General features: G+C 52.2%; 1 protein-coding gene across 3 annotated transcripts; it reads left to right on the top strand.

The window, feature by feature from the left end:
- Positions 1–4,162: 4,162 nt before the first annotated feature.
- Positions 4,163–13,639, top strand: Ccdc9b (coiled-coil domain containing 9B). 3 transcript variants are annotated; one of them, XM_036185947.1, is made up of 11 exons: positions 4,163–4,682; positions 5,949–6,062; positions 6,351–6,458; positions 7,047–7,199; positions 7,284–7,412; positions 8,016–8,215; positions 8,489–8,541; positions 9,094–9,147; positions 9,230–9,320; positions 9,840–9,879; positions 9,963–13,639. In XM_036185947.1, exons 2-11 carry the CDS (start codon positions 5,973–5,975, stop codon positions 10,503–10,505), a joined length of 1,461 nt encoding a protein of 486 aa, XP_036041840.1. In that variant the 5' UTR covers positions 4,163–4,682; positions 5,949–5,972; the 3' UTR covers positions 10,506–13,639. The 3 variants fall into 3 exon arrangements, with proteins under 3 accessions (XP_036041840.1, XP_036041841.1, XP_036041839.1); XM_036185948.1 differs by lacking the exon at positions 4,163–4,682 and adding an exon at positions 5,016–5,149 and having other exon boundaries at positions 5,949–6,055; XM_036185946.1 differs by lacking the exon at positions 4,163–4,682 and adding an exon at positions 5,016–5,149.
- Positions 13,640–14,733: the final 1,094 nt, after the last annotated feature.

Below are 14,733 nucleotides of genomic sequence, written 5' to 3'. Positions count from 1 at the left end.
CCATACTACACTTCTAGCCGGAATCTCAGACAACCTTACCCATTATCTGAGACTGGTTACAGATTCTACAGATAGTCCTATTGAGACCTAACTATCTGAGATTTCTCACAGGACTCCACAGCAGGGGTCACCTCCTAAACAGCAGGAAGCAATTCTAAGAAAATGATGCTACCTCCCCTAAAGGTTTCATTTTTTTCTCAGGGTATGGATAAATGGTCATAGGGTTGGGGTGGAACAATAAAATCTAGACTCACTATTCTTTAAGAAAAGAAAAAAAAGGGGAATGGATAGGTATAGGATATTAAGGTAGATTATTGTATCTATTAGTAAATTAATTTAGCAAACTATCAGCCTTGGATAATTTGCACTGATATGGATTCTTGGTTATTGATAGAAATGTAAACTATTTTTATATTCCTATTTAAGATAATTTGTATGTTGATACAAATTCAAAACTATAATTGTCATATTGTATACATGTTCCCACTCCTGTTTGAAATATTTTGTGGATTGGTACAAGTGTAAAATTATATTTGTCATACTGTATGTATGCTCTACCTCTGTTTAGGATATTTTGTATATTGATACATATTTAGGATATTGTTATTATACTACACTATACATTTCACATTTCTTCCTCCATTTAAGATATTTTGTGTATTGTCACAATTTTGAGGTCATTGTCCTTATACAGTACATCTGTTTACAGACTGTCTACCTTGTTTATATGAAGCCTTAGTCCCTAGGTTATTTTGGTAGATAAGACTTACAGATTTATAGTCACCCATGCTTGTCATTTCTATAGTTAGTTAGGGTTTTTTTTTTCAGATATACAGAAATATATGTTGGATGGATAGGTAATCTTCAAACACTTCATAGACCTAGAGAATATGGCATTTAAATGTATTAATAACTTACTGTTGACATGAGACATGATTGCTCCTGGCAGCACCGATCTATTCCCAAGAGAATGCTGGGCTTCTAAGACATTTCCTTTTGGATATTTGTCTTCTTCTTGGCACAAAATGTCCTGCTGGGCAAAGAACTACCCTTGCCTTGACTGCTGACAGTATGAACACTGTCCTTCCGGAGGAGCAGGACACAAGGAAAAGTGACTACTGAACCCTGCCGAGACACGGTAAGATTTTTTTTTCTTTTTTCTTTTTCTTTTTGTGTTTTCAAGACAGGGTTTCTCTGTGTAGTTTTGGTGCCTGTCCTGGAGTTTGCTCTGTAGCCCAGGCTGGTCTTGAACTCACAGAGATCCACCTGCCTCTGCCTCCTGAGTGCTGGGATTAAAGGCGTGAGCCACCACTGCCTGGCAAGATGGTCTTTCAACATTTCTGCTCCTGAAAATGATCTGTCAGATATTCTAGGCCTGTAGCCAAATTGGATGCCCCAATGGTGCTGAGAAACTTTAGGTGACTGTCCAGGCTGCCAGCTGTCTCTGTCTATCTTGCAAAATTTCAGAAATTGCTTACATGCATTTTCTCATTTTCTCAGGTATTACTGTGTTCCTTCTCAGGTCTTTGATGGGGATGAAGACTAAGAGTTACAGTTACAATCTTCTCCTATCTTAGCTAGACCACATTAAATATTAGATTCATACTCTTCGGGGTAGGATGGACAGCTATTGGAGTGATCTCTGTAACATGCCATTTACCTTCGTTCTGGACATCTCTGGATTTTAGCATGTATCTCTTGTTTGATGTTGTTCTTGCTGGTTGTATTTCTATTTTTATTTAGGTCATTACTTTTTCCCTCTCCTGGACATTACTTGATAATCATTTCCATTGTATATGGTTTTGTATCAGGTTAGAACTTTCTTATTTAGAGAAAAGGGGGAGATGTAGTGGGTAGCTGTTCTATGACCTTGAAGCACCACCCCTAGAGATGCAGCAGGTAATTGCTCTACCTGCCTATGACCTTGAAGTACATGCTCTTGGGGCGTGGCCTCTTGTCAACCTTTAAAACCTAAGATGCAAGTGGGCACGCTCTCTCTTCGCTCCCTCGTAGTTTGGATGAGGGACTGAGACAGGCGGCCAGAACTGCGTTCCAGAACCTGCGACAATTCTGTTCTGTACAGTGAGTTTTTCCCCCTAATAAATTCCTTTGCCCTTGAGCAGACTCTGTGGATTTCTTGCTTTACCATGAAGTTACCTGAGGCAAGAAGAAAGCTGTTTGAACCTTACTCTGTGCCACAGTGGCCCAGAGTAAATACCTAGCGACTCTGGATGTTGCTAGGTTATTTAAATGTTATGACCATATGACTCACTGAGGGATAGCCATCTCATTTTATAGAAGTAGAGAGACAAGGGACCCTGTCTGTAAGGAGGGAGGAGGCTGGAATCCACCTCTTCCTAGACCAAGGGTGAGGAGTAGGGCAAGGGCCCAAGTATTATAATTGATCAACCATCGATCCAGAGGGGCAGCCATTCAAAGTGGGGAGGAGGGCCTGGGCGTAGTCCCTCCTTGGTGGATTTCTTAGGCCTTGTCTTCTGGGCAGATCTCCCTGTTTCTCCCAGACAGAAACTTGGACTCAGAGCCATCTTGTTCTTGAAGTTGGCTTCAGCTGTATTTTTCCAGATGCCACCAATATGGTTCACATGATGTCGGCCCTAAAGGTGTGGCTGCCGTCTGAGTTGACAGGTGGCCTGGGGAGGTGGGGAGCCACCAGAGAAGAGCAATGATTCAGCCCAAGCAAGGTCACCCCACCCACATCTGGTACAGAGAGACATCTCAATTAACCTAGCTTTGGTGGGGCATCTGTGCAAAGAGTCAGGGAGGCCTGCCTGGGACAGCAAAGCCACCACCCTGGCGTCGTGGATTGTCTGCAGCACAAACAGGTGCGACATCCCAAGAAGCAAAACCTCTCTGGACCTGTTTCCTCCTTAATAAAATAAAGCTTCTACCACGGGTAGTCTGTCTAGTCTGAAGAAGTTGGAAAGTGAGGTTGAGCTAGACTTAGATCATGAGAAAGTGAGGGGGCCCTCCCCCACCCATAACCAAGCTTTTGGAATGCTTCTGCCCCCTAGTGGTGACTCACAGTAAAAGACCTAGGTTTGGGGTTACCAGACTGGAAATCCTCCTGCCTGGAAACCCAGCTTCTTGTGTCCCCCACCCCAGGATCCTTTGCCATTCGAGGGCCCTCTTCAGCTCGTGTGCATTCTGAATGGACCGAAAGGCAATCCCAGCCTGTGCACAGGGTGCCCACAGTTCACATAATGTAGCGCCTGCTATTTCCACGCTCATCCTGCAGGAAACGAGGTTCTGCAGCGTGGGGGCACTGAGCTAGGCCCTGGGGAATACCACTCCCTGCTCTCAGCCTCCATCCAGTGTGAGACCAGTCAGGTAAACGGTGGTTTGAGGAGAAAGTGGTAGAAGAACCTGGGGCTGCTCAAGAGCAGGACAAGCCATGTGAGTGACACCTGGAAAAAAGACGTGGTCAGCAACTGTGGGTTTGGTCTTGACTGTAGGTGTGTTCAGGGTACCTGGCCCTTCAGCCGCATGGCTGGAAATTTTGCTTCTCCATACAGGATATCTTCCTGCAGAGCTTCCAGAGAGTGGGGTCACCTCTCTTCGGGGTGGCCAGATGTCTACCTGTGTCTCCTGATCCTCCATCCTGACCCTGGCCAGGAGTGGCAGCTGAGAGAAACAAGACTTTGCCTTATCTCTGTAGTCTATCCACATCCTTCTCCCTAAACCTGGTCAAGGGGCTAAAATGACAAAGAGGGTGGACAGCATTAGGTCTCTTTCCTTCTAGTATTGGGCTCTGGGGACTTCCTGGCTGATTGAAGCATCTCAGGGACAGGTATAGCAGGAAGCCCGTGACTTCTGGGGACCTGTGACGGAGGGCTGAACTCAGCAGTATTTGTGGGGCAGAGTACAGACATGCTCGTGTGTGTGTGTGTGTGTGTGTGTGTGTGTGTGTGTGTGTGTGTGAGAGAGAGAGAGAGAGAGAGAGAGAGAGAGAGAGAGAGAGAGAGAGAGAGAGCGCTTCTAGGAGCTTGGGTGCGTCACTGTTCCTGGGAAAGCACACAGTCTGACTCAGTAGGAACATCCGGCAGGAAGGGAGGAGGGTACACTGTGGCATTTGCAAGCAGGATGGGAACTCTGGAGCTGCAGAGATGGGGTGTGGGGCCAGGGGTGAGAGCCTGGGCAGCAAAGGGGCCCGAGGATGGTGACAAGAGAAGACAGATGGGGTAGACTGTGGTGAGGAGAGTGGAAACCTGCTCAGTCGGGGACATAGGGAATGCCAGAGTTTGTGATCCTCATTTCAAGGCCTGGAAGTCAGGACCTCATAAGTACTGAAGCTGACTCGGGTACCCCGGCTGAGAGACCGGCTGTGTGAAGACTACTGGGGAAGGGGCCTGTGTCCTTTCTTGGGATCAGAGAGTCTGGATAGGTCATCCCTGGAGTGCAAGGGCCCTGTGAGAGGATCCTAAGGGAAGGAGATAGTTCACTGCTCTGAGTGGAAATGTTTAGGACCTCAGAGAAAGGGCCACCCCAGCATGGTAAAAGGGCTGGAGACCCAGAGAGTTTTACCTCAGGAAACAATCGGTGGGGAGAGGCATTTGAGGTCTGTGGTAGTGTGATGACCTGGGAAGGAGGGCTTCTCACTCTTATCTAGTGGCTCAAACCTATGCCAACCGGACTGCCAGCAGGAAAGCAGAGGAACGTCTGAGGTAGGGCCTGGGGGGTGGGCGTGGAGCCTGCATCCCTTGACTTTTTCTACTACTGGGAGGGATGAAGGCCTATGCTGTCCACCATTCTGTTTGCAGGCAAATACAGGCAGGGGTCTTCCTGGGGCTCAGACCACAGGGGAAGGTGGGCCCTGGGTGCCCAGGCCTCCTGTGTGGGGACATTGAGGCAGGGCAGGGAGAGGTGTCAGAGGAGACCGGCCGGCTGCCAGTGCTCTGGTCCTCGCCCTCTGTGAGTGGAAGGGTGGGGGTGGCGGCCAGGCATTCCTGGCTGGGAGCCCAGAGCACTCTTTTGTAATCACAACATGATCTCTTGTGCTGAGCAGAGAAGCTGAAGCCGGCAGGGAGAGGCCCACAGGCCCAGCTCTGGTGGCTCCAGCTTCCCTCCAGCTCTGGCTCCGTGGAGCTGCTTTGGAATTCTCTCAGTGCCTGCTATTTTCATGCATTTGGCTGTGAGTGGCATCTCGTCTTGGGGAGAGGGCTTCTAGAGGATGGGAGGGGGCTGAACTACTAAGCAGCCACTTTCTGGGGACAGCTGGGGACAGCTGGGCCTGGGAGGAAGCAGGGCATGATGGGGCAGGTGGTGGGCTCGGCAAGCCACTGGGCGAAAACACAGACCCTGGGGCCAGACAGAAAAGGACCTCAGATCTTGATGCAGCGATGTGGTTGGCCCAGGGTAGCTCCCAGCTGGAGCTGCTATGGACCTGCTGCTCTCCTGCCCATTAGCCAGCAGCTCAGACCTGGAGGGCTGGCTGGGCCTGAGGGAGCAGCTCTCTCCAACAGACTGGGCACAGGCTTAAGGAGTGGGGTCCAGCACCTGGGAAGCCAGAACCAAGCTGAGGCCTGTGTTTTTGTGTGTGTGGTTCTAGGTTTGGGAGGCAAAGAGTCCCCGCCTCGACCTCCCGAATCCCCTGGCAGCTTCCCAGTCAGGGCAGGTTCTGCTGCCAGAGCCATTTTTAACTCCCATTCCAGACTGTGCTCACAGTAGAGCTCCCTGGGGAGCCAGGGGGAGGGGCAGCCTGCTGCTGGGAGCAAAGGCCCTGGGTACAGAAGCCCTGACCTGAGACCCCCTGAGGAGGCAGACTGGCAGACAGGCCTCACTGGGCTGGGGCCTGGGGGCCTTCTGTAGGCCCTGTTCCGAAGGAACCCCCTTCACCTTCTGTGTGCCTTAATTTGGGGATAGGACCTGTTCCTTGAGTGGGAATGTGAAAGTCGGGTCATTGGTAAGCTTGGGTTCCTTGTCTTCTGCAGGGACCTCACAGAGCCGAGTCCACAATGCGCAGGCACGAGGAAAAAGATGCCGAGCTGGACCGTCGGATAGTTGCCCTGCGCAAGAAGAACCAGGCCTTACTGCGCAGGTACCAGGTTAGTGGGGTGTAGTGGCTGAGAGGCCTCTCCTGTCCCTGGGTGCCCTCAAAAGCCTATTTGTACAGTGGGTGCTTTCTGAGGGTCCTAGACCGTGTCTCCAGGCCCTGGCCTAGGGTTTGGGTAGATAGTCTCTCTCAGAGGCATGGTCGGAGTCTTGGGCACTGGTGATGTGGTACCCTCTGCCCCCTGGTGTCCCACTGGTGTTTCTCTGTGTAGGCCTGTCAGCATCTGTGTGTCTGTGAGCCTGGGGGGCCATGGCCTTGCTGACCCCAGGCCCTCCCACAGGAGATCGAGGAAGATCGTCGCCAGGCCGAGCAGGGGGGCATGGCTGTGACCACACCAGCAGTCTTCCAACCTGACGGTCTCACAGTCACCATCAGCCAGGTTCCTGGTGTAAGTCTCACCCTGGAGACAGGCAGAGTTGAGGCCTGATCCATGCCTGGGGTGTTACAACTACCCCACTTTCTCCTCCTTGCTGTTCTGGGTGTCCTCCAACAACAGGCCTCCTCAACAACCAAGTATTGCTGTCCTCCCCCAAAGGATTGTAGATGAAAGGTCACCAAGCAGAATCCTTTTTACTGTCTTTTCTAGTCCCGTGGCTCTGTACATGTGTCCCAAAGCACGGCCTTTCCCCAACCCCAGACCCTGAGGCTGAAACCGTGCAGGAAGCGGAGGACAGAGTAGTCTGTTGAAAGCGAAAGAAATTGTGTCTTAGAGACTGTATTGTCTGCGTGCTCTGGATTTCTCAACCCAGAGATGACAAGCCCTTGTGGCATCTTGGGCTCCTGGGTTGGCCCTGAGCTCTGACTAACTAATGCCATTGGCGTGTGGACTCCTGAAAGGCAGAGCTTCTCCAAGGGCATTCCAGAGAGGGTGAGGGCCAGAACCCAAACCTAGGAACCCCCCTGCCCAGCACGCAGCACCCTGGTCCTGCCCAGGACTACCCATGTGGCCTGAGCACACAGACATTTCACTCCGCAGGAGAAGAGGGTGGTCAGCAGAAACTGGGCCAGGGTGCCCCCTTCCCCTGGGATGACTGGCGCCCTGACAGATGAGGATGCTGCAGCCTCAATGGGCGTTTTCTGCATGGGGGACCGGGTGGAACTAGCTGTGACCATGGAGAACAAAGCCAAGGTGAGCAGGTGGAGCACCCAGACCCCAGGTGGGCATTCTCATCTCCCTTGGCTCAGCCATGATGCTCATCTGCACCCTCTTCAGGCCAAGCGGATCGTAAGTGAAAAACCCACCACCCCAGCAAGGAACCCAAGGGCCAAGGGGACATCTGGAGGAGGCCGGGGTCAGAGTTCTCCCCTGCAGGTGACTTTCAGCCCAGGTTCAGCAGGGAAGGTACATCTTCAAGAAGGGGTTGGGACACGCATCGGCAATCCCTATCTGGAGGAGGCAGAGAAACGAAGTCAGATATGTCCCTCGCCTGGGGGAACCTGGCCTAGGCACCACCTTTGAGAATTCTCACCCTCTCCCGCTTCTCTGGCTTCTATCCATTTCGGGCTCACCTTGCCATGAGAAATGGTTTAAGTCCGAGATAGGATCCAGCCATGACTCAACCCCTGAGGTGTCAGAGGGATGTGTAGGCGACTGGCTATGTGCCAGCTGTGACCTCTAGGGGGCAGCAGCCCCTTATTGTTGCTCTTGATCTTGCTCCCAGCCTCTGGGTGTCCCTCCCGGAAGGGCCAGTCTACCCATACCAACAGCTAAGAAAGGTGATACCTCCCTTTACAGATAAGGAAATGATGCACAGAGAGGTTCAGTTACTGCTCCCGAACAGACAGCTGGCAAGTGTTGGATGCAAACAGTCCATAGCAAGCACAGCATGCTGGAGATGAGACTAACCTAATCATACATGGGGATGTGGAGACCTTGAGAGAGCGCCCCTGGAACCCTCTACCTACTTACTTCTCCCCCACAAGCCTAAGTGTCTTCCCCTTGCAGGGTGTTCAAGAGCCCCGGAGTCCAGGTGCGGCCCCAGGCTCACCTCCCCAGCAGCCTGTGGGACTGCCTGCAGAGATCAGGGAAGACTACCGCCAGTGGAAACAGGAGCGTGAGCAGATCGACCTGGCCCGCCTTGCCCGGCACAGAAATGCACAGGGTGACTGGAGCCGCCCGTGGGACCTGGACAAAGCCAAGCCCATGTGGGTGGCATGGCTGAGCAGCTTGCTGAGCCATTTTGATTGCGGGACCTGGGTAGGCCTACTGTGGGTGCCTTTTGGAGGGAGAGGGCCGGCCTCGGACTTCTGGTCAGACCCTGGGCTCAGGGTTCTGTGTGCCCCCTCTTTCTTGGGTCCACCACCTGTATGCCCTGAGCTCTGAGGTTAGGGGAAGCAGTGTCAGGGTAGAGCCTGAGGCAGGCTCTGCCCATATTGTCACCAGTGGACAGACCTAATGCCCTCCTCTGTCTAACACAGGCCACAGGACAGCAACAAGCCTAGAGACAAGATCTCGACCGTAGGCAGAAAGGGTGAGCCAACACCCACCTCGCGTCATTGGGCCTTGTTTCTGTTTGTTGAGACATTCTTAACCCAGGCTGGCCCAGAACTCATGATCTTCCTGTCTCATCCAGGATCCCATTCTCCTCTCTTTTCTGTCTCATCAAAGATGAAAAGGAGCATGGAGAAATATCTTCTTTTCCTTCCTTCCTTCCTTCTTTTCCCACACTGTTAGATCTCTCTTGTGTCCTCTGAGCCACAGCTCAGTCTGGATTCAGTGGGAACTGACCTGGGTCTTTCCAGACACTGGTCCTTGTGGGGAAAAGTCTGAGTTCCCAGTTCTGTGGACTTTTGGTGCCTTCCTTCCTCATACACAGAAGCTGGGGGCTAACAAGCTGGCCATATCACCTAGCTGGGGAGTGGACAAACAGTCCAGGACTACAGGCCAGGCCAGGCTTTGCTGGGGAGGTGGCTCGGGCTTTGGGAGAGGTAGGACTCCTAAGAATTACTTCTGGTGGGTTCTTGGTACTAGAGAACTGCTGCTTCTGTTTCACCCCATCCTCATTTCCTTTGTCTCCCTTCAGGCCCTAGGACCTACCAGAAGCTACAAGTTGCCCCACCATCCATGGATGGAAAACGTGAGTTGGCAGGGGAAGGAGCAGGATTGCTTCAGCTGGTGAAGGCAGTCGTCATGGCCCCTCTGTTCTCAATGTCTTGCAGGTCGGGGTGGACAATCTGGAAGATCCTCAGTGACAGCCACCATAGTCAGCAAAGCCCAGGGGAAGGAGAGGCTGACTGGCAGGGCCCGAAGGTAACAGGTGGCTGGGGACAAAATCAAGGCAAGCATATAGGTGTCCTCACTTCTGGGACTGGCACAGGTCTCTCCCCCTCATCCCCAGGGCCTCGGCTTCCTGGCTTCCTGCTGCCTGCTATGGGTTAATGAGATACTGAGAAAGGCCACCAGCATAGGTGGGGGCGGTGCGAGCCGGCACCCAGAGACTGGGTAATTACAACAGCTCGCTTCCTCTGGGATATGAGGTGCGCCTTTCCCAGGCAGAGCACGCAGGGACATGCCTGGAGTCCCCATGGATCTCATGGTGCAACGGGCTTGGTCATAAACAGCAGCTGGGGACCCAGGATGGATGCTGAGGGGAAACGGTTCGGTTCAAGAAGCAAGGTCAGGCTGGGAAGGAAGCATCCAGGAGCCTCACTCTGAAACCACTGGGCTTTAGCTTCTCTCTGGGGTACACGAGCTCCTGGCTATGAGGGGGGGTTACTCAAAGCCAGGCAGAGCCTGGCACAGGACCTGCCACTTGCTGTGTTTCTACAGGTATGATGTGAAGGAAGATGAGAAGCTGCAGAACCAGGAGGTGGGTACTTAGGCATAGGCTCCAACCGTCTGGGGACAGGAACCCCAACTTTCCTAGTCAGCTGGGCTATTCTTTTGCTTCAGGGAAGCCAGAGCACTGCAAAGACTTCCAATGCAGAGGAAGGACATGTACAGAAGCAGCGTGAAATGGAACCAGGCAGACAGGAGACCGTGCCTGCAACCAGTCCGGCTCTGGCCTCCCCAGAGGGGCTAAAAGGGGAACCAGGAACCTCTACAGCCAGTTTGGCCCTAGACTCCCCACAAAATTCTGACTTGGCTCCCCTTGACCTCTCTCTAGGAGGGGCTTGCAGCCCCAAACCTGGAGAAAGCACAGATGGGTTCAGTCCAAAGTGCGGGGCTCTGGAAAGTCCAGGGCCACAGCCAAACGGTTCTGAGCAGCAGAGCCTGGTGTGGGATGACCACCAGCCTGGGCTGGAAGTCCACACTCATGCTGAGTCACAGACAGAAGCCGAGGTCTCGGAACCCAATGAGGACAGGGCCGCTAAGGCTGGGCCCCAGCAGAGCCTGGCACCAAGAAGCAGGCCCCCGAGAGGGACTGGCCAAAGGGCGAGAGGTACTAGTCGGAGAACCAGGGCAGGCGGTCCTGGCCCTGCAGGAAGATGCTGAGCAAAGCTCATGGAGTTGGGGAGCCAGGCTACGGAGGGGAGAGCTCAGTCCAGAGTCTTCGGTGTGGCAGGAGTCTGGCTGCTGGTCGCTTGTAACTTTCTGATCGAGCAAAATTCCGCAGGGACACCACACGAGGGCCTCTTATGCACATCTCTCTACACAAGTGGGTTTTCACATGTAGGCAAGGCCCCTGGTGTATTTGCCAGGCAGGGATCTCTTGTTCAAGAATGGTATGCCTGGACTGGGCCTACTGCTACCTAGGAGAGGCCTTTCCCACAAAACAAGAGTTGGTAGTACCCCAGAACGTGGGTCATTGCCAGGTCTCCCTCCCCAGTCCCAGCCTTCAGGTGCCTGAGCTTTAGGCGGTGCTCAAAGCTGGTGTGGCCAGCCCAGCCCCTTTCTGATACCCATGCCTTTCATCCAGGTGACTCACAGTCCTGGTCTTCCAAGATGGCCAACAATTGCCTGAGGCCCAGAGAAAGTGGGTTGAGACTCACGGCTGACAGGAACAAGGGTTGGTGGAAGAATAGAATCCCGGGCTTCTTGGGGGAAAGGAGGCATTGCAGGAAGGCCTCTTCTCTGACCTGGGCTAGGCTTCTCTTGTCCATGGCCAGAGGGGAAGGGGAAGCTCACTAGCAGGTACTGAGCCTGCCTCTTCCATATCCAGATCAGACATCATGGGCACCCTGAATGGACCCTGCAGCCCAGGGCCATCATTTCCTGACCTCTTTTCCTTCTGCATTTCCCCTCACCAGGGCCGTGCGAAAGCAAGCACAGAGATAGAGGAATAGCAACCGCAGCTAAGTACATCAGGAGGTGTCTTTCTAACTCAGGCTCCATGCAGGCCCCTCCCATGAGGCCCACGTCTGGTGAATTATCCAGACTCTGCACAAGCTGTGGCTTCCTTTCAATACAACAAACATTTCCTGAGCGTCTTCTCCCAGCAATCCAGCCGGTGGGTGAGGGGTGATTCTACCAGCAGGAGTGGGGGAAGGAACTCAGGCATCCGACAGCTCAAGGCTGAATGGCAAGTGCTGTTCTGTCTGCAGAAGCCTGGCAGCCCTGAGGATGATAAGGGTAGGAGCCTGAAGAGAACCACCTCACCTTTGCTCCCCTCTTTTGATGTGGCCTGTGCCCTTTGCTCCCGGGCCCTTATCTGGATGGCACCATGCAGCCCTCTCCCCTTTCCTCTCCTTTCCTTATGTGAGGGGGGGGGTCCACATAATCCTCTGAGACTCTAGGGAAAGCCCACACCATCTCTATCTGTCCGTGTGAGGCCGGAAACTTGGACTCCTGTCTTGGTCTTCCTTCCTGGCTCTTGGTTCCTTTTATTCCCTCTACTCAGGCGAGGGAATCCTCAAACAGGTCAGGTTGTTCAGAGAATTTTTCTCACACTTCTGTGTGGCCCATGGTGCAGGTTGAACTCAGTGGGGCTGGGGAAGGTCTGGAAGTTTGCATTTCTGAGAAGTCCCAGGTGAGGGAGGCATGGCTGTTCTTTTTTTGGCCTGAAGAACCCTTTGAGGAGTCGGGTTCTGGAGTGGAGTGTGTGAAGGGTTCAGGTTAGAGCGGAAGCTAGGCTGTGAGGCAAGTTGCTGGCTATGCAGGAACTAGAAGAGTGTGTGTCTCCAATGGAAGAGGTTTCCCAGCTTCAGAGGCTCCTGTGGAAGATTCTTTGGGCAGTGGGTAGTGGAGTCAACTCTACAGTGTATCAAAAGGAAGCTGACCAGGGAGGGATATGATAGGTTGAACTGGGAGGGTCAGCGGAAGTTTGAAAAGGCAGAAAAACATTCCTGTACATGTGAGACATGCCTAGGCCCGAGTGAAGGATCCAAATTCATTTTTTTTTATATCTGCTTTCCAGTCTCAAGTATAGGTCTTTGGAGTGTGACATGGGCCCTGGAGCTCATGACTCCTAAAAGATGGAACTGAAATAGAGTGGGTTCAGGCAGAGCTCTTGAACTCAGATATTGTGAAGAAATGATTGTGATCAAGAATTTGAATTCTTGGCTGGGGGTGTAGGTTGGTAGAGTCCATTCTTAACATACACGAACCCCTAGGTTCAGTCTCTAGGATCCCCAAGACAGCTGAGGTGAGGAGGGAATAGGGGAGGGTAGAGAGTAAGAGAGGGAGATGGAGGGGGATGGGAGAGAGGGAGAGAGAAAAAAGATTTACAATTTGCTTCCCACTGGATGTTGCCAACTCTTCAATGTGCTGCACCAAATAACACAGAGAAGCACGTGTTTGCCCACGGGCCGAGGATGTAAAAACCTGGCAGGGTTCTAGCTGGTTCTTACAAAGGGTCCTAAGCAAGAGAAAGAGCTGGCAGGGAGTACTGAGAGGATATGGGGCTTTTCTCCATGGGCAACAACCATTCAGTAGACTGCTGGGGGAGCCATCCTAGGGACTGGAGAGAACAGAAGCAGCCGACACAGGACATCTTCATTACAGAAGCCTGCAGTGCTATCAATAACACCAAGCTTTTCCTGGGGAAGGGGAGCTCTTCTCCAAGACAAGACAAGGGTGACACTCCCAGCTCTGTCCAGGGGTGGCCCGCCTGCTCTATTACAGAGTCAACTATGGAGCAGGAGAAATCCATGTCCATGTCATTAGGCTACAAAGAGCTGGTTGTGACTCTTCCTGGTCGCTTTGTTGAAAGGTCCGACCGAGAGCTTTCTCTTAGGAAGCACCTTCTTTCCAATGACCTACAAAAGTAGGAGTCTTCATTAGACAGAGCTCTAGAGAACCAGATGCAGGGCTGGGAGGAACCGAGCAAGGAGGGGACCCAGGAGGACCCGGTAGGGAGACAACACAAATCTTATACAGAAACCTTGAAACAAAGAGAGCAGAAGGAAAGTGGAGAAAGGTTCATGTTTTGATCCCAGGCACCACGGTAGAGTAAAACACACCTTGGAGTCACTACATATGAACACTGGACCTCCCATCCACCTTGGTCAACTTGAAGCTCTAAAAGCCTCTGTTTCCTTATCTGCGAAATGAGGCTTGCAGTCCAGCCTTGAAGGGGGTTGCTGAGAAATCTAGAGTGTGCAAAACCTAACTGCACTCAGTAGACTCTGATAAGAGCCGCCTGACACACAGAGAATATGTTGAATAAATAAGGTGGACGTTTGATGTGATGTCGCTGTGTGCTTGTTTTCTGTCACTTCCGACTTCCTCTTACTGGGGATCAATACTCTCTCAGGGAAAGGATGGCAGTTTGGCTTCACTATTTTCCTCCAGAAGCCCACCCCCTCGGGAGCTTCCTCGGAGTCTCCCGGAAGGAAGTCCTGCTACCCAGATGAGCAAATGACTGCTTTTCTTACGGCCAACCTCAGCTATTTAAAACAACGTACAAGTTTGGAAGATCTGACCACTAGTTAACTCCAGCCCCGGTTCTGCCCTCAGAAACAAGAATTACAGGAAAAGATAGCACTGGCCCTTAAAAACACCAAGAAATGGCAAAATTTTCCATATGGACTGTCTTTTCTGGAGGTGGGGCTAAACGTGGGCAGGGGTTGTCAAGAGAATAGAGAAAAACAAAGGTACCACCCTTTCACACTGAGTCATTTATCAGTGTCCACCAGCATCTCCTTCCGAGTCAGGATTATCTGGGCTACAGAGGAAGGACAGATCGGGTAACCATGGCCTCCCCACAGAGGCAAACTTCAGGGCTGGGAATGGTGAAGAGGACAGCTAGCAGAAAGGCCAGACTGTGGCTGCTTTCTCTCAGGCCTGCTGCGCCTACGTCACGGCTCTCATTAAGCATCCACTCGACGCCAGGGAGGTGAAATAATGCAGACCTGGCACCAGAAAGGACAAGCGTGGCACCCACTGCTCCTTTTAAGGACTGGTTGGAGAAGCAGCAGGCCCCGGGGCAGGAGGTGAAGCAAACACATCAGCACCTTTGAGGCACAGGGAGGGGGCTGGCAAGCCTCCCTCCATCTTAACAAGCTCTCCAGGGCAATCTGTCAAAAATAATGGACAGTGTAGGCTTTTTCCTTTTTCTTACAAACTCTGGAGACATAGTGTTTCCTCTCCCTCAAGCAGGGCAGCTGGCTCCAATGAAGCAAAAGGGCCCCAAAGTCACATTGATAACCAGCTGGCAAAACATAAAGATCCCCAAGCTACAGACTCAGAGGGCAAGGCTGGGCCAGCTCTCCAACTTTAGTGTGCGTTGGAATCACCTGGAAATCTGGGTTTTTGTTTGTTATTTTTCTGTTTTATTTATTTT

This window comes from Onychomys torridus, chromosome 4, assembly GCF_903995425.1.
Source record: "Onychomys torridus chromosome 4, mOncTor1.1, whole genome shotgun sequence".
In the NCBI taxonomy this organism is placed as follows: Eukaryota; Metazoa; Chordata; class Mammalia; order Rodentia; family Cricetidae; genus Onychomys; species Onychomys torridus.
The sequence above is the reverse complement of the archived record's forward strand: the minus strand, read 5'-3'. Positions and strand labels throughout refer to the sequence as shown.

Coding starts and splice junctions, on each gene's coding strand:
- Ccdc9b (XM_036185946.1), top strand. Junction 6,459..7,046: donor CCATCAGCCAGGTTCCTGGT/GTAAGTCTCACC, acceptor TTCACTCCGCAG/GAGAAGAGGGTGGTCAGCAG. Junction 9,148..9,229: donor ACCATCCATGGATGGAAAAC/GTGAGTTGGCAG, acceptor AATGTCTTGCAG/GTCGGGGTGGACAATCTGGA.